The 20,060-nt window shown below is 35.6% G+C and overlaps 1 protein-coding gene and 2 pseudogenes across 2 annotated transcripts; all 3 read left to right on the forward strand.

Annotated features, from left to right (window-relative positions):
* Nucleotides 1-488: 488 nt before the first annotated feature.
* On the forward strand, nucleotides 489-1,125 carry LOC145803902 (L-type lectin-domain containing receptor kinase IX.1-like). Its single transcript, XM_082897292.1, has 2 exons — nucleotides 489-523; nucleotides 723-1,125. Exons 1-2 carry the CDS (start codon nucleotides 489-491, stop codon nucleotides 1,123-1,125), a joined length of 438 nt encoding a protein of 145 aa, XP_082753418.1.
* A 5,537-nt stretch (nucleotides 1,126-6,662) lies between these two features.
* LOC145803903 (L-type lectin-domain containing receptor kinase IX.1 pseudogene) lies at nucleotides 6,663-8,732 on the forward strand (annotated as a pseudogene).
* Nucleotides 8,733-13,274: 4,542 nt separating this feature from the next.
* On the forward strand, nucleotides 13,275-15,469 carry LOC145804818 (L-type lectin-domain containing receptor kinase IX.1 pseudogene; annotated as a pseudogene). Its single transcript, XR_014347308.1, has one exon. The product of XR_014347308.1 is annotated as an L-type lectin-domain containing receptor kinase IX.1 pseudogene (transcript).
* Nucleotides 15,470-20,060: the final 4,591 nt, after the last annotated feature.

Below are 20,060 nucleotides of genomic sequence, written 5' to 3' on the forward strand. Positions count from 1 at the left end.
ATATGATCCTAGTTTCGAGTCCCGTCCTATCTAAATTCTTAAACCAAACATAGCCTAAAGAGTCATAACACAAAAAATTCATCTCCAACAGTCTACTTACTCTTCATATAAATAAAAGAGGAAATTTCATTTTGTCCTTCAAACTATACATCGATGATCAATTTTGAATCAATTTCACCCCACCGTTAATTGCCGTCTTCATTTGAGATTTCATTTTATTCCTAAATTATTCCCAAAATATCAATTAGACCCCTCAACAATATGAAGTTTGGGGTGCAATTGAAATTTTTGAGATAGTTTGGGGGATAAAATAAAATTTCAAACGAAATTTCGGTGCCACGTCGACAATTTTCGTTTGATTATAAACGGTAACTAACGGTAGAGGTGTCAATATCAACTGTGGAGTTTGATACCTATTACGATCAAACTTGGTACAATCAGATCATTTAGTTCTTTCATTGCTATGGAGTTTGATACCTATTACGATCATGGGATTGACCGTTACAGTATCCCGAGACCTCATGTAGGTATTAATATCAATTCTCTCCAATCTACTGCTATTGAAATATGGAACTGTGATATAACACGGGGGATAGAATATGAAGCTTGGATTAGTTATAATTCTAGTTCGAAAATTCTGAGTGTTATTTTCACTGGTTTTCGAAATAATTCCAGAAGTGCCCTTAATTTATTGAATGTGAATTTATGCATGTATTTTTCAGAATGGGTTACAATTGGCTTATCAGCTGCAACAAATACTCTGTTGAGAAACATACTATTAAATCATGGAAATTCAATTCGACTTTGCAAATCCTTGCAAAGAAGACAAACAAGAAGGCACTAGTAGTGGGATTGACTGTTGGCTCAATTGTTTTGGTTGGTGGGTTGGCACTGCTTGGCTTTGTCTTGTGGAAGAAAAGAATAGCACAAGAAGAAGATGAGGAGTTCACCCTTGGTATGTCCATGGACAATGAATTTGAGGCAAGTACTGGGCCAAATAAGTTTTCGTATGGTGAATTTTTTCGTGCAACAAATAACTTCGCAGAGGACCAAAAGCTTGGAGAGGGAGGATTTGGTGGGGTTTATAGAGGTTTTTTGAGGGAATCCAATCCTATGTTGCTATGAAGAGGATATCAAAGGGATCAAAACAGGGAAGAAAGGAGTACCTAGCAGAAGTGAAATCATTAGTCGTTTGAGGCAAAGAAACTTGGTGCAACTAGTTGGTTGGTGTCAGAACAAAAGAGAACTCCTACTTGTTTATGAGTTCATGGAAAATGGAAGCTTAGATTACCATTTATTCAAAGAAAAAAGCTTGTTGACATGGGCAAGAAGGTACAAGATCGCTCAAGGCTTGGCCTCAGCATTGTTCTATCTACACGAAGAATGGGAACAATATGTTGTGCACAGGGATGTAAAATCAAGCAATGTCATGTTGGATTCTTGGGGATTTTGGATTAGCTAGGCTTGTTGATCACGGAAAAGACTTTCAAACAACTATTTTGGCAGGAATCAAGGGCTACATGGCACCAAAATGTCTAATCACAATGCAAATAAGGAATCAGATGTTTACAGTTCTGGAATTGTGGCATTAGAAATAGCTTGTGGAAAAAAACTCATTGACTTGAATGTCCCAGAAAGTCAGATGAGAATGGAAGAGTGGGTTTGGGACTTCTATGGTGCTGGTAGGCTTCTTGACGAGGCAATCGATCCAACGACATGGCCATATGTTGTTCAAGAAGAAATGGAATGCTTGATGATGGTTGGGCTTTGGTGTGCCCACCCGGATCACAATCTCCGACCTTCAATTAAACAAGCAAATTCATGTGCTTAATTTTGAAGCTCCATTGCGCATTTTGCCAACAAAAATGCTTGTGGCAACATACATTACACCTCCAGTGAATCCTCCTTCTTTGGCTTCTTGTACGAATGGCTCTATTACTTTTTCTAATAGTGGTCGATTTTGGTCTTCAAGCTATACTAGTTACCACACAAATTTCTTTACATTTGCCTCATTCTCTATAGCTGCATCAGCATTTTTCTTCTTGTAATGATTTGTGTTTTACAAGGGTGTAGATATTAATGAGAGTTCAAATATCATACGCAAGTAATTGGACTACAAAATTACATAAATGAGTTGTTCACTTATTTTTTGCTACAATTCATTGTACTTTGTATTGTATTGAATTTTTTCCAAAATAATTAGTTGTGTTTTGTTTGTTGCATGGAATTTGGTTGGATATTTGTCTCTTACAAAAGTCTATTGTCCTAGGAAAATATTATAGAAACTGTTCAGAATCCCTGATCTAGGATCCGTATTTAAGCTTATTATTGTACATCCCATTATAAATAAATCCTAGCATTAGATTGTAATTTCTGGGTGATTTTATGGTCTGTAGACCTGCTCAAAAAATATTAACAACATTGACTGTTTGGGATGAATAAGTCTATGGACCAACACATATGGATCCCGAATTTACCCCAAATGGGAATGTGTGGTTGAGATCGAATTTGTGTAGTGTGGGATCCATGTGTAAAATAAATTTGAACCACAAGATGATAATTCTAGATAATTTCCTTGTAGTTAAGTCTAAGTTTGTAGTATTACTGATTTGGGATAAAGTGAACTAATTAGTTTAAGAAGTTAATTTTTCAAACAGTAATGCTAGAATCCTAGAAATTTTACCCTAAAAAGATATCAATCTATGATTCAGATTCATTTCATACTTAAGACTCACACTACACCAGTTCAATTTCCATCACAAAAATGCACTTCACCCAAAAAATTCTAGGACAAGAAATCTGGGTCCATAGCATTTTTGTTGTTCAAATTGATAGTCAGGTGAATTGTGATAATTTTAGTGACACAGTGGATTTGTTTGTGTGTGTGTGGATACAATACATTCCCAATTCAATACACTTCTTACCCCGATGAAGGAGAGGGGTTTGATCCAAAGTCTCCAAAAGGAGACTTTACCTGCTAAGCTCATTGTCACTTTCTTTATATGAGCCTTCTTTCCCTGCCCAATCTCTACATTGACTTGTGGCATGTAGACTACGGCGGATTGTCACTGTGCTCAAGCCAGACAAAACAAATTATCGAAGACAATTTTGTACATTTTAAATCAAGCTCTCAACCCAATTGACACTCCAAACATAATTGAAACCTTCAACATAGAATAGGAACCATATGTGTTTTGTGTTTGTGGATTATGATTGACTTTGAAACTACAACCCTCCTATTAGACTATTGTGTTTTCCCAAAAAATGAAAACAAAAAGTAGAAGTCAAAAACATATGTTACAATAATGTTCAGTTTGGTTGAGAGATTTGTGAAGGGATTTGAAAAATGAAAGGGAAAATGTGTGTGAAATTAGGTAAAATATAAGTATATTTTATTCATATTTTACCTATCTTTTTTTTTTTTCTTTTTTTTTCAAATCTCCCAACCAAATACAACGTAAGAAGGCTTCCAATTGTCCATAAAACACAACTCCTGATTATGGCTGCCTACAACTCCAGAAATACTCATCTCTGTTCACCAGAGCTTCTTCTTTCTTTTCTCTTCATGTTCTTCTTTCTGTCAGTTTTCTCATTCGTTTCTCCCTTATCTTTCAACTTCGACAGTTTCAATCGAAATAACCATGAAATATATAAATTATGAGGGAACCATTCAACTGACCTTAAACCAGTGTGACATGGACATAAGCAGGAAGATAGGACGAGCCACCTATACAGAATCACTGCACCTTTGGGTGCTGAAAAATAGCATTGTTGCCTTCATAACTTAAATCTCAAGAAAACAAGCAACAAAGAGCAAAATGATAGCATACATATTTTGTTTTTGGTTTCTGCTAGCTGTTTTGGCTAGGATTGGTTTGGAGCACTTTGGGCTTGATTATGCTCTTTTTGATCTTTTAGTCTTGGGTTAATTACATTTTTTAACAGAAGAACCAAATTGAAATTAGATGTAAAGTATAGGGATCAAATTGTTCAAATTAAAACTAAGGCAAATTACGATGATAGTCCTTGTACTTTGATCATTGTATTATTTTAGTTCTTGTAATTTTAATTGGTTTGATTTTGATCCTGAATTTATGATTTTATCTCAATTTAATCCAATTTATTACAATTTTTAGTATTTGTTTATAGTCTCATGTGTCATATTTTAAGGACAAAATTACAAACTTACTAATCTCAATGAATTAATCTCAACCAATTTAGTGATAATTTTCTTTAAAAAACACTAACGATATTATCAATTGGACTACATTGATATAAAATTTAAAATTAGTAGTCAAAATTGAGCCAATTGAAAGTGTATGGATCAAAATGACACAAGAAATAAAATATAAAGACCACCAATGTAATTTGAAACTATAAGAACCAAAGTGAATTAGAGTATGTGTTGAAACTGTAATCTACCCTAATTTTTTTAATACAACAAGAAATAATTTATATTATCAAGGGGATGGGATTTTGAAAATGGATAAAAATATACTAATGGTTTCAACAGTACGAATTTTGTATCATCTAGTTCTTTCAAGTTTTACTTTTATTAATTTTGTCTCGGTAGTGTTCAATTTGAGGTAAATTGGTCCAATTTCAAATGACTATTTAAATTGTTAACAAATAATTATAATGTTCTTAAATCTCAAGGATTGGCCTGATGGTAAAATCTTGGTTTTTAGGATGGGCACCTTTCAAAGTTTAGGAATTAAAATCTCTTAACTGCTAACAATTTCTTGAGGCTATCGGATTGGGAAAAAAAAAAACTCTTGAATTAATTATGATGCATTTGCAGAAAACTCTTTGCCAAAGTCTTTTGCACTATAGGACATTAGTCGGGTTTTGATCCAGACACCTCGGTGCTAATAAAAAAAAAATTATAAATTTCAAATAGAGTCCCTAAAGTATACATTTTGTATCATTTTGGTCTCTAAAGTTTTACTTTTGTTGATTTCGTCCCTTAATATTGTAATTTTACGTTCATCTTCTTCATCAATATTTCGAGACCAAAATGACAAAAATTAAAAATTATAAGGATTAAAATGACATAGAACATATACTTTAGTAACTATATTTGTATTTTATTATTATTCCGTTAAATTATTTAGATGGTCCGTTTACAATTAGACTAAATCAATTCAAATTAAATTTTTTAAAAACAAAATTAATAAAATTAAAATTGTAAGGACCATAAATGTAATTTATGCTTTTAAAAACTGAGCTATATGACCTTGAAATTTCGTATGACATAAAAATTGTTGAATTGCTAAACTTGAATAAAAAAATGTAAGCTCGTCTAGGACTACAAGTCAGTAAGATATCAATAAAATAAAATAAATCATGTACGCAATACTTTGTTTGGATAAAATATATTTTCTACGAAATTTTTTTTTAGATTTTATTTATTTATTTATATATTTGGTAGTGGTGGTAATAGAATGAAGATGGAGGTAGAGGTGGTGGCATGGTGGTGAGGCAATGACAATGATGGTGGCAGTGACCGTGGTGATGGTGGCGTAGTGGTGGAGGTGGTGTCGTGACAATAGTAAAATTTTAGTTTGGAAAATGTTTTCGCCTTTTAAAAACGGAAAATATTTTCTACAAAAATAGGTTGTTTTTTTTTATTGACCATGAAAAATGTTTTTTTGTTGAGTTTCGTATTCTATTATACCAAATATCAGAAAATACGAAAAATATTTTCTATCCAAACAAACGGTGCATAAATTTAAGGAGAGGAAAATATTTTCTACCAAAATAGGTTTTTTTTTTTCTATTGACCATGAAAAATGCTTTTTTTTTGTTGAGTTTCGTATTCTATTATATTAAATACCAGAATATACGAAAAATATTTTTTGAAAAACATTTTCTATCCAAACAAAGGGAGCATAAATTTTAGGAGAGAGAAAATGAAAAAATAATGTAAAATTAAATCTTCGTCACTCACGTACAACTAAAAGTCGAAGATTCGATAATAGTGCTTAAAAAATTTCCAAGCAGTGTTTTCAATTCATTTATGCTGAAAGAAGACCAGCGGTGCGACGTTGAAACAGAGCAACACAATGACTGATTCAGCAAAATTCAAACAAGACTTTGGAACGGGAAAAATGCCGGACCTAAATGTTTTACTAATATTTTTACAAAATATTTTACATGGGTGTGACCATATGGATCTTATGTAACTCCCGCATTCATGTGAGACATTTAATAAAAATATTAATAAAACATTTGAGTCTCGAACAGACAGCCAGTGAATATAACACACCGGAGATGGGTCAAGCCAATCACATAGTAAACAGTTTTCTCGTATTTATATGACTCCTCCTTCTCCTCCTTCTCCTCCTCCTCGGATTCCATCTCTCCTCCTCCTACTCCTTCTCCTCCTCCTCGGATTCCATCTCTGAGACTATTTTTTCAAAGTAATTTTTCCATGAAAAGTGGTTTGAATTCAAACATATTACCCATTCCAAATATTTAAACACAATACACCATACCCTATTGGGGCTATTTTTTTTTTTTCATCTGACATACGCGTCAACTAGGCATTGGAGAACCCTAATGTTGATAGGTAACTGCACGTCTATACTATACTATTATATACATGAGACTCAATATAAATAGGTATTTTCATATATGCTTCCAAAGTAGTACTCAAAACCATGGCTGTGCCTGTCCGCAACTATTGGAACCCACTATTCCCATCAAGTATTTTTCTGCCTTGTTCTCTCCTTTTCTTCTTCACCCTTTACTACTTCCCTCTTCATGCAACTGCACTAATCTTCAACTTCCCCAAGATTGATCAAACTCTTCAAAATATCAAGGTAATAGCCAATCCACCTGCTTATATCAACGATGATGGCATCCAAGTCACCCCAAACGACCTAGGCACAGACCGATCGCAAAGAGCCGGTCGAGCCATGTATAAAGATCCTCTTCACCTTTGGGACAGAGGTTCTGGAAACTTGACAGACTTCACCACCTATTTCTCGTTTGTCATTGATTCACAGCGAAGCCATAATTATGGAGATGGGCTCGCATTCTTCCTTGTTCCTAATGGTTCCACTCCCGATATCACAAGCGGTGGTGCCATGGGGCTTCCAATCAATCCCCAAACAAACAAATGGACCACTCCCTTTGTCGCTGTGGAGTTTGATACCTGTCCACATAATGACAGGTATCCAAAGGAAACTCACGTAGGTATCGATATCAACTCTCTCACATCTAACGCTACTCAAGTATGGTACACTAACATAACGTATAGCATAGAAAATGAAGCTTGGATTAGTTATGATTCTAGTTCACAAAATTTGAGTGTTATTTTCACTGGTTCTATAAATAATCAGAGAATCAAAAGTAGCCTTAGTTACTCGGTTGATCTGAGAGAGTACTTATCAGAATGGGTTACAATTGGCTTTTCAGCTGCAACAGGACTCTATTTTGAGAAGCATACAATTAAATCATGGCAATTCAATTCGACTTTGCAAATCGATGTGTCAACAGAACCAGATCCCAGTCCAGCTTTAGCCCCAAACACAGTCATCCCTGGCCTTGGGAAGAAGATGGGTGCAAAAACCAAAAAGGCACTGGTAGTAAGATTGATTGTCGGCTCTTTGGTTTTGGTTGGTGGATTGGCTTTGGTTGGCTTTGTCATGTGGAAGAAAAGTAGAGCAAAAGAAGAAGATAAGTTTGCCATTGAAATATCCATGAACAATGAATTTGAGGCAGGTCCCGGGCCAAAGAAGTTTTCGTATGGTCAACTGTTTCGTGCAACAAACCACTTCACATAGGAACAGAAGCTTGGAGAGGGAGGATTTGGTGGGGTTTATAGAGGTTTCTTAAAGGAATCCAACTCCTATGTTGCTGTCAAGAGGATATCAAAGGGATCAAGACAGGGAATAAAGGAGTACACATCGGAAGTGAAGATCATTAGTCGTTTGAGGCATAGAAATTTGGTGCAACTAGTTGGTTGGTGTCATGACAAAAGAGAACTCCTACTTGTTTATGAGTTCATGCAAAATGGAAGCCTAGATTACCATCTATTCAAAGAAAAAATTTTGTTGACATGGACAAGAAGGTACAAAATTGCTCAAGGCTTGGCCTCAGCATTGTTCTATCTACACGAAGAATGGGAACAGTGTGTGGTGCACAGGGATATAAAATCAAGCAATGTCATGTTGGATTCAAATTTCAATGCTAAACTTGGGGATTTTGGATTAGCTAGGATTGTTGATCATGGAAAAGACTCTCAAACAACTATTTTGGCAGGGACCAGGGGTTACATGGCACCAGAATGTCTAATCACAGGCAAAGCTAACAAGGAATCAGATATTTACAGTTTTGGAATTGTGGCATTGGAAATAGCTTGTGGAAGAAAACCTATTGACCTGAAGGTCCCAGAAAGTTAGATGAGAATGGTGGAATGGGTTTGGGACCTCTATGGTACCGGTAGGCTTCTTGAAGCGGCGGTTGATCCAAAGATATGTCCAAATTTTGTTCAAGAAGAAATGGAATGCTTGATGTTGGTTGGGCATTGGTGTGCTCACCCGGATCACAATCTCCGACCTTCAATTAAACAAGTAATTCATGTGCTTAATTTTGAAGCTCCATTGCCCATTCTGCCAACAAAAATGCCTGTGGCAACATACATTACACCTTCATTAAATACTCTTTCATCTTTGGCTTCTTGTACCCATGGCTCTATTACTTTTTCTAATAACTGTCGATTTTAGTCTTCAAGCTATACTATACTTACCACACAAATTTCTTTAAATTCACCTCATTCTCTATAGCTGCATCAACTTTTTTCTTTTTGTAATGATTTGTGTTTCACAAGACTGTAGATATCATCAATTAATAAGAGTTCAAATATCATACGTTAGTAATTAGACTACAAAATTACATAAAATGAGTTGTTTACTTATTTCATTTATATTAAGTAATATGGTATTACCGTTGCAAATCTACAGAAAAATTACGATTTAGTGACATTTTAAAAACGTCGGCATAGGCACAAAAATGCTGTTAAAAATGATGTTTTTACAATGATTTTTACATTTCATTGAAGATGTGGCCATCACCTTAGCTTTGTGTCGTTTAAAAAATGCGACTAATCATTTTCACTGAAATTTAAGTACACCCCGCTGGATACTTTCACCAGCATTTAGACAAACGTTGCTATATATTTGATGTGGCCGTCGCCTTAACTTTGTGTCATTTCAAAAATGCAACTAATCATTTTCGTTGACATTTAAGTACACGCTGCTGGATACTTTCACCGACATTTAGACAAACACTGCTATATATTTGATGTAGCAAACTATGCCAATGTTAGTGTAACAATTTTCACTGATGTTTACAGAAAACACCATTATATGTTTGAGATATTTTTGTTCTTGGATTTTATTTCTCTTGGTAGTTTTTAATATTTAATAATTTGAATCCTTTCATGGAATATGAATCATATTGTTCTTTCACTTTCAATTGTAACAGTCGAGCTACAATGTCACCATTCCTTCAATTTATCATCACTAAAGTAAGGTTTTAACAAAAGTGCAATGACTAAAATGAGATTTTGATAAAAATTTAAGGGTGCTTATTAGACCAAAACAATGTCACTTTGATAAACTTTTTGTGACGTATAGTAAAATTTGATCAACTTTAAGAAATTTCTCTCTAAAGAAAATTGTGACTAGTATAGTCAGTCAATAATATTTTATAAGTAATCTATATATTTGACAAACAACTATCCATTACCTTTGAATAATTCACCACTTCAATTGTTCTTAAAATTTTTCCAATAAATTTCATTTTTAAACTACTAATATGATAATATAATATTTTTTCACTGGTTTTCCAAATAATTCTAGAAGTGCCCTTAATTTATTGAATATGAATTAAGTATGCATTTTTCAGAATTGGTTACAATTAGCTTATCAGTTGCAACAGGATACTCTGTTGAGAAACATACTATTAAACCATGCAAATTCAATTCGACTTTGCAAATCCTTGCAAAGAAGACAAACAAGAAGGCACCAGTAGTGGGATTGACTGTTGACTGAATTGTTTTGTTGGTGGGTTGGCACTGCTTGGCTTTGTCTTGTGGAAGAAAAGAATAGCACAAGGAGAAGATGAGGAGTTAACCCTTGATATGTCCATGGACAATGAATTTGAGGCAAGTACTGGGTCGAAGAAATTTTCGTATGGTGAATTGTTTCATGCAACAACTTCACGGAGGATCAAACGCTTGGAGAGGGAGGATTTGGTGGGGTTTATAGAGGTCTTTTGAGGGAATCCAAGTCCTATGTTGTTGTGAAGAGGATACCAAAGGGCCCAAAACAGGGAAGAAAGGAGTAAGCAGCAGAAATGAAGATCATTAGTCGTTTGAGGCATAGAAATTGGGTGCAACTAGTTGGTTGGTGTCATAACAAAAGAGAACTCCTACTTGTTTATGAGTTCATGGAAAATGGAAGCTTAGATTACCATCTATTCAAAGAAAAAAGCTTGTTGACATGGGCAAGTAGGTACAAGATTGCTCAAGGCTTGGCCTCAGCATTGTTTTATCTACATGAAGAATGGTAACAGTGTGTGGTGCACAGGGATGTAAAATCAAACAATGTCATGTTGGATTCAAATTTCAATTCTAAACTTGAAGATTTTGGATTAGCTAGGCTTGTTGATCACGGAAAAGACTTCCAAACAACTATTTTGGTAGGAACCAGGGGTTATGTGGCACCAGAATGCCTAATCACAAGCAATGCAAACAAGGAATCAGATGTTTACAATTTTGAAATTGTGGCATTGGAAATAGCTTGTGGAAGAAAACCCATTGACCTGAATGTCTCAAGAAGTCAAATGAGAATGGTAGAGTGGGTTTGGGACCTTTGTGGTACCAGTAGGCTTCTTGACGAGACGGTTGATCCAAAGATATGGCCATATGTTGTTCAAGAAGAAATGGAATGCTTGATGATGGTTGGGCTTTGGTGTGTCCACCCGGATCACAATCTCCGACCTTCAATTAAATAAGCAATTCATGTGCTTAATTTTGAAGCTCCATTGCCCATTTTGCCAACAAAAATGCCTGTGGGAACATGCATTACACCTCTAGTGAGTCCTCCTTCTTTGGTTTCTTGTACCAATGGCTCTATTACTTTTTCTAATAGCGGTCAATTTTAGTCTTTTAGCTATACTAGTTACAACACAAATTTCTTTAAATTCACCTCATTCTCTATAGCTGAATCATCATTTTTCTTCTTGTAATGATTTGTGTTTCACAAGGGTGTAGATATCATCAATTAATGAGACTTCAAATATCATGCACTAGTAATTAGACTACAAAATTATATAAATGAATTGTTCACTTATTCCATTTATATTAAGTAAGATGGTATTACCGTTGCGATTCTACAGAAAAATTAAGATTTAGTAACATTTTAAAAACTTCGGCATAGGCACAAAAATGCCGTTAAAAATGAGGTTTTTACAATAACTTTTACATTTCATTGAAGACATGGCCGTCGCCTTAGCTTTGCATCATTTTAAAAACGCCACTAATCATTTTCACTGACGTTTAAGTACATGCCGCTAGATACTTTCACCGACGTTTGGACAAACTCTGCTATATACTTGATGCGACTTTCATTGACGTTTACAAAAACGCTACTATATGTTTGAAATATTTTTGTTTTTAAATTTTATTTCTCCTGGTAGTTTTTAATATTTAATAATTTGAATCCCTTGCATGGATACCTGAACTACCCAAAATCGTTGGGGATGCAACAACAAAAAACAAGTCATGATAAATTTATGCATCTCTTTTGAAAACCATAGCTAGATATAAAACAAATTTCTGAGTATAATTTACTCATAAGTTATATGACTAACAAATTGTAATATTATTTCATTCATATATGATTAACAAATTATTGAAGAAGAAAAGCTGAAGTGTTATGTGTATAGGCACAAGAATTTCTCAGCACTAAGACCAAAATGCATAATCAACATTTGATACACTGCAAACTAGTGGCTGTGCTCTTTTCGTGGTTTGAATTTTGAAGACAACTCATGAAGCACGCTCTCGACCTTTGATTTTTGTGTACTTTTTTGGGCCAAATTTTTTTTTGACTTTGTGTCTTCAAATCATCAATTTACCCTTTAAACTGAACATTAGTTCACTTTAGAGTTAGTTCTATATAGAGACAAAAATTTGCTACAATTCATTGTACTTTGTATTGTATTATAACTGCTTGTGTTTTGTTTGCTGCATGGAATTTGGTTGGATATTTGTCTCTTACAAAAGTCTATTGTCCCAGGAAAATATACTAGAAATTGTTCAGAATTCCTGATCTAGGGTCCATATTTAAGCTTGTTGTCGTGGACCCCATTATAAATAAATCCTAGCATTAGATTGTAATTTGTGGGTGATTTTCTGGACCGTAAACCTGCTCAAAAAATATTAACTACATTGATGACTGTTTGGGATGAATAATTCTATGGACCAAGACGTATGGATCCCGAATTTACCCCAAATGGGAATGTGCGGTTGAGATTGAATTCGTGTATTGTGAAATCCATTTGTAAAATAAATCTGAACAAAAAAATGATAATCCTAGGTAATTTCTGAGTAATTAAGTCTAAGTTTGTAGTATTATTTATTTGGGATGAAGTGAACTAATTAGTTTAGGGAGTTAATTTTTCAAAGAGAAATGCTACAATCCTAGAAATTTTACCCTAAAAAAAATAACAATCTATGACTCAGATTCATTTTATACTTAAGACTCACACTGCACCAGTTCAATCTCCATCACACAAACACACTTCACCTAGAAAAATCTGGGACAAGAAATCTGGGTCCATTGCATTTTTGTTGTTCAAATTGATAGTCCGATGTAGAGCGACACAAATGTGATAATTTTAGTGACAGAGTGGATTTGTTTGTGTGTGGATACAATACATTCCCAATTCAATACACTTCTTACCCAGATGAAGGAGAGGGGTTTGATCCCAAGTCTCCAAATAAGAGACTTTACTTGCTAAGCTCATTGTCACTTTCCTTATATAAGTTTCCCTGCCCAATCTCTACATTGACTTGTGGCGTGTAGACTAAGGCGGATTGTCACTTTGCTCAAGTCCAACAAAATAATTTTTTGAAGACAATTTTGTACATTGAATCAAGCTCTCAACCCAATTGACACTCCAAACATAATTGAAACCTTCAACTTAGAATAGGAACCGTGTGTTTTTTGTTTGCGGATTATGATTGACTTTGAAACTGCAACCCTCCTATTAGACTTTCGTGTTTTCCCAAAAAATGAAAACATTAAACAGAAAGAGAAAACATATGTGACAATAAGAAGGCTTCTAATTATCCATAAAACACTATTCCTGATTATGGCTGCCTATAACTCCAGAAATACTCATCTCTGTTCACCAGAGCAGCTTCTATTTTTTCTCTTCATGTTCTACATGTCCTTTCTGTCAGTTTTCTCATTTGTTTCTCCCCCGTCTTTCAACTTTGACAGCTTCAATCCAAATAACCATGAAATAAATTATGAGGGAGATGCATATCCTGTGGCTGGAGCCATTCAACTGACCTTAAACGAGCGTGACAAGGATATGAGCGGGAAGACAGGACGAGCCACCTATACAGAATCACTGCACCTATGGGACAATGCCTCGGGAAATCTCCCTGACTTCACTACTCATTTCTCCTTCGTGATCTCTACGGCAAACATTTCAAGTCCAATCACCGGTGGTGATGGCCTTGCATTCTTCCTTGTTCCCAATGGTTCCCATATACCTCCAAACACTGAAGGTGGTGGTCTTGGCCTTGGTCACAGTCTTGCGAGCAACAACCAGACAACTAACTCAACAGGCCCTCCATTTGTTGCAGTTGAGTTTGATACATTTGTAAACCAATGGGACTCTGACACTGGCGCTCATATCGGTATTGACATCAACTCTGTAAGCTCGGTCGCAACTTTGCCTGCTAGTATTCATGCTGGGAAAAAAGTCAATTCTTGGATTAGTTATGATGCTAAATTAAATAATCTGAGTGTACTTTTCAAAGGTTACAAAGCTGAATTAGATGGTATTTACTACATAATTAATCTGAGAAAATACTTGCCAGAATGGGTTACTTTTGGCTTCTCAGCTACCACCAGAGCTTCAACTGAGATACATTCCATTTGTTCATGGTATTTCAATTCAAGTTTACAGACTATTGGGTATGACAGAAACAATCATACTGATCCAACTGCAGCCATGACAAAGCACACACCATCATCCCGAGTAGGAACTAACAAGATAGTAGAAGTTGTGGGATTGACTTTTGGTGCAACTGTTGTGATTTTCGGATTTGTTTTGTCATCAGTTTACTTATGGAAAACAAGAGTAAAGAGGGGAAAGGGGAATGGTGGAAATCATCCTGCCTTCAACGCAGCCTTGGACGATGAATTTGAGAAAGGAATGGGTTCTAAGAAGTTTCCTTATCATGAGTTGGTTGGCTCGACAAAGAACTTTACAGAGGAGGAGAAGCTTGGAGAAGGAGGGTTTGGTGGGGTGTACAGAGGCTTCTTGAGGGATTGGAACTCCTATGTCGCAATCAAGAGGGTTTCGAGGGAGTCTAGACAAGGGATAAAGGAATATGCATCGGAAGTGAAGATCATTAGCCGATTGAGACATAGGGATTTGGTGCAACTGCTTGGCTGGTGCCATGACAAAGAACTACTACTTGTTTATGAGTTCATGCCAAATGACAGCCTAGATTCCCTTCTCTTCGGGGAAGAAAATGTATTGTCATGGACTGTGAGGTACCGAATTGCTCAAGGCCTTGCCTCGGCTTTGCTGTATTTACATGAAGAATGGGAACAGTGCGCCATCCATAGAGATGTGAAATCGAGCAACGTTATGTTGGATTCGAGTTTTAATGCTAGGCTCGGAGATTTTGGTTTAGCCAGGCTTGTTGACCATGAAAAAGGACCGCAAACCACAGACTTGGCTGGGACTATGGGCTACATGGCTCCTGAATGTGTCACTTCAGGCAAAGCAAGCAGAGAATCGGATGTGTACAGCTTTGGGATTGTGGCTCTGGAAATAGCCTGTGGAAGAAAACCAATTGACCCAAATGCCAAAGAGAGTCAGATAGTGCTGGTGGAGTGGGTTTGGGAACTCTATGGAGTAGGACAGATTCTTGAAGCTGCAGATCCGAAACTACGTGCAGAATTCGATAATCGAGAGATGGGACGGTTGATGATCGTCGGGCTGTGGTGTGCTCACCCGGATTTCAGTAACCGGCCTTCAATAAGGCAAGCAATTCATGTCCTTACTTTTGAAGCACCAGTGCCCATTCTCCCATCGAAAATACCTGTGCCAACATATTTTGCTCCTCCACTGAACATGCTTTCATCTTCATTTTAAGGGTTGAATCAGTATTATTTCAGTCTTCGATATTTCTAGACATTTGATAGCATACATGTTTACTTAATGTTTGTATGATCTCTGAGTAAAAGTGATTACTTTTTAAAACAATCTTCCTACTATATGCTCTATCAAAAGAAAAATGGCCATCTACAGATAAGCCATACATCCCTAAGTTTTTGCTCATAAAAAATACATACAAATCAGAGTCTCAAATATATGCATGTTCAACCATTCATTTGCTGCTAAGTTAGTTCCATCATTTGAAACTGAACATTGTTATGCAAAGAATGGAAAACAACTGGTTCACCAAAATCAGTATGAAGGAAAAATATACGGGTAATTATATTAGCTGATGCAAAAAGGGTTTGGATCGGATGCTTGAATTACAAGCCTCGTCTGGAAAAATCCCCGTCAATTGAGAAGTTACTAGAGTTCTCAATAGTTATCCACACTCCAAATTCCTAAGCTTTCAAGATGGTAGCCTCAAGACAAATGAATAGAGAAATAACTTATTGTTTTTGGTGTGTCTACACATTGTTGAGTATGAGCCTTTATATAGACATATATGGCAAACCATGAGTACCTCATGGTTATGTCACACCATATGTCCAAGACCATATGTCCCTCATAAGTAGGCCATGTGTGGATGGACCATGCATACGATGTGCCCTTAAAAATTAGGCCACACCATATGTACCATGAGGTCACACCATGTGTATTTACCACATGGTTTCCAACACAGTAAAAAATAAATTATTAAAAACCGTTGAACAGAACACTAATGCACACTAATTTATTGAGTTAAATGGAAGAGTAAAATGGACCAAAAAAACCAACAAAGATACAAGAACTAAACAATAAAAGGAAACCAACCCATCAAACCCACGAGCCAAAACTGCAAATTCAAGTAAAAACTGGGGTAAATCTCTAAATAAAGCTTTTAATTCGTAAACGTGAACACAAAGCAAACGTTTAAAAATAAAATAAAATCTCAATTAGACAACAGAAGAGGACAAACCTGTCAAAAGATTACACTTAGCATCCTTGTACTTTTATGATAATATCATTTCAGTTCTTTCATTTTTAATTATAACAGTCAATCCCTTAAACTTTATGTCAAGTTACAATGCCACCATTTATTCCATTTATCATCACTAAAGTGAAATTTTAACAAAAGTGAAAATGAGATTTTGAACAAGTTTGAGGGTGCTAATTAGACCAAAACAATGTCACTTTGATAAACCTTTTGTGATGTAATGTAAAATTTGCTCAACTTTAACTTTAACAAATTTCTCTCTCTAAAGAAAATTGTGACTAGTATAGTCAATAATATTTTATAAATAATCCATACATTTGACAAACAACCATTTATTACTTTTAAATAATTCATCAATTCAATTGTTTTTAATAAAATTTTAATTTTGAACTACTAATATTATAATATAATGTTTGGTTCATTAAAATTGAATGAAACGAAATAGTTATTCATTAAACTCTTTATAAAATAACTATTCATATTCAATGATAATTTTATTTGTAATATAATTTTTAATAAATTTTTTAGTGAACCAAATGTGGGAATATAAATTATGATGAAATTATTATATCATTCTAATAAAACAAACATAACATAAGAGTTAAAATTATCTAAGGAGCCTATTTTTAAAAAGAATTCGAGAGTCCAAGGCCGCCTTACTGGCCTTTCCTAATCCCGGCCTTGCACCAAACTTAATTAATTGCAACATTTCGTTTTCAAATGTCACATGAGAAGGACCCCAAATGAATAATATAAAAAATAAATAATTTTTTTTTTGGACAAATAAAAATAAATTAAAAAATTACCAAGCAATGTTTTCTATTTTTTGTGATTAAAAAGAACACAGGCGATGAAAAGAAAATTATATCTATGAAACAGTTCACAAAAAGACTGGTTCAACCAAAAAAAAAAAACTGATTCAACAGAGTTGCAAGACTTGTGTTCCAAAAAAAAAATAAACAAACCAAAGTTGCAAGACTTCGGTACAAAAGATGACCTATAGTTATTTACTAATTTATATGTCAAACTCATTCACCAAAAACTAATTTTCCTCAACCAACCATGGCCATGGCTGTTTGCAACTCGTGGAACCCCCTCCGATCACAAAATTTACTTCGTTCTCTCTTTTTCTTCTTCTTCTACGCAATCATCTGTTACCTACTTCCTTGTAGTAAACCCTCTTCATGCAATTGCACTGAGCTTCAACTCGACTAATATTGGTCCGCAACTAAATGCAGAGATAGTTGTAGAAGGAGATGCTTATGTCTCACCTGAAGGCATCCAACTCACCCCAAATGAGATGAACACGAGCCAGAGCCACGCAGCTGGTTAAGCCACATACAAAGATCCTCTTTTCCTTTGGGACAACACTTCTGGAAAACTCACGGACTTCAACACCTATTTCTCGTTTGTCATTGATTCGATAGGAAGCTATGATTTTGCAGATGGGATCACATTCTTCCTTGTTCCTAATGGTTCCACTCCCAATATCACAGCAGGTGGTGCCATTGGCCTTCCATTCGACCTGCAGACACTTAGATCGACCACTCCCTTTGTTGCTGTGGAGTTTGATAACTATCAGAATTGGGGTTGGGACCCAAAAAACACCACACAATGAAATACTAATTACACTTCTGCACCAGCCAATTGAATTTCTCAACCCAAGCACTCTCTCTCCAAGAAGAAAGTGTATACTGCTGCCGCTATTTTTCTTCGGGACAAAACAATACGAATAAATATATTGTGGATCTAGGGTTTATAATCAAACTTTAGTTGTTTTTAAATTAGATTAGGTCTCCACAAAATTAGATATAATATATAAAAATATATTATACCTAAACCAAATCAAATTGAAACTCTTTTAATAAATCAATTGGGTCCCACACTCCAATAAGGAGGTATACCCAACAATTCTCCCCCTACCGACTTAGGTGGAGACATCAACCATACCCGCCAAAGTTCGACACTTTAAATGTTTGTCCCTCGACAAAGTCTTCGTCAACATATCTGAAATATTATCATCTGTGTGAACCTTTTCGAGTTGTAACAATTTCGAATCTAACACATCACGAATCCAATGGTATCTCACATCAATGTGTTTCGATCTCGAATGAAACGTAGAATTTTTACTCAAGTGAATAGCACTTTGACTATCACAATAAAGCACATACTTTTCTTGCTTCAAACCCAACTCTTGCAAAAATTTCTTTAACCATAACTCTTCTTTGCAAGCTTCTGTAATAGCAATAAATTCAGCTTCGGTAGTTGAGAGAGCAACACATTTTTGTAATTTAGATTGCCATGCCACAGCTCCCCCTGCAAAAGTCATCAAATACCCCGAAGTAGATTTCCTAGAATCAACATCACCAGCCATGTCAGAATCTGTGAACCCATCAAGCATCGGTTTACCATCCCCAAAACACAAACATACCTTCGAAGTCCCTCGAAGATACCTTAGAATCCATTTTACCGCTGCCCAATGTTCTTTACCCGGATTAGAGAGAAAACGACTCACCACACCAACGGCGTAAGCAATATCCGGCCTTGTACAAACCATAGCGTACATCAAAGAACCAACTGCTGAAGCATAAGGAACTTTCAACATCTCTTCTTTGTCTTTCTCACTTATAGGACATTGATTCGAACTAAGCTTGAAGTGACCCGCAAGTGGACAACCAACCGGCTTTGCTTTATCCATATTGAACCTCTCAAGAACTTTCTCAATGTAGCTTTCTTGAGACAACCAAATCTGCCCCTCTTTGCGATCACGAACAATTTTCATACCAAGAATTTGCTTTGCCGGTCCGAAATCTTTCATAGCAAAAGACTTACTCAACTCCAATTTCAACCTGTTTATCATGGTAGAATCTTGACCCACAATTAACATGTCATCAACATAAAGCAAAAGAATAATAAATTTACCATCCGGAAAATTTTTCACAAACACACAATGGTCCGAAGTGGTTTTAGAAAAACCATTATTCATCATGAAAGAGTCGAATTTTTTGTACCATTGCCGCGGGGCTTGCTTGAGGCCATACAAACTTTTCTTCAATTTGCAAACAAATTTCTCTTTCCCTTTTTCCACAAATCCTTCCGGTTGCTCCATGTAAATTTCTTCTTCAAGGTCACCATGAAGAAATGCGGTCTTCACATCAAGTTGCTCAACTTCAAGGTTCATACTTGCAGCCATGCCAAGTACAACCCGAATAGAAGACATCTTTACAACCGGTGAGAAAATTTCATCAAAATCAATGCCTTTCTTTTGCCCAAAGCCTTTCACAACAAGACGTGCCTTGTACCTCAGATTCTTGCCATCATTCTTCAATTTGAAAACCCACTTATTTTTCAGAATTTTCCTCCCCTTAGGCAACTTCACTAAATCATAAGTGTGATTTTCAACTAAGGAATTCATCTCCTCTTCCATGGCCTTTTTCCAATCACATTTCTTTGCATGCTCAATTGCTTCTTGGTAGCTCTCCGGCTCCCCTTGATCAGAAATCAACACAAATTCATTGGGAGGATACTTTCTTGAAGGTTGTCGGTCCCTTGTAGATTTCCTCAACTCAAGTTGTGGTGGTAGTTCTTGAGTTGGATGCTCTTC

Source organism: Camellia sinensis, chromosome 12 (genome assembly GCF_055761805.1).
Source record: "Camellia sinensis isolate YWXY chromosome 12, ASM5576180v1, whole genome shotgun sequence".
Taxonomy (NCBI): domain Eukaryota; kingdom Viridiplantae; phylum Streptophyta; class Magnoliopsida; order Ericales; family Theaceae; genus Camellia; species Camellia sinensis.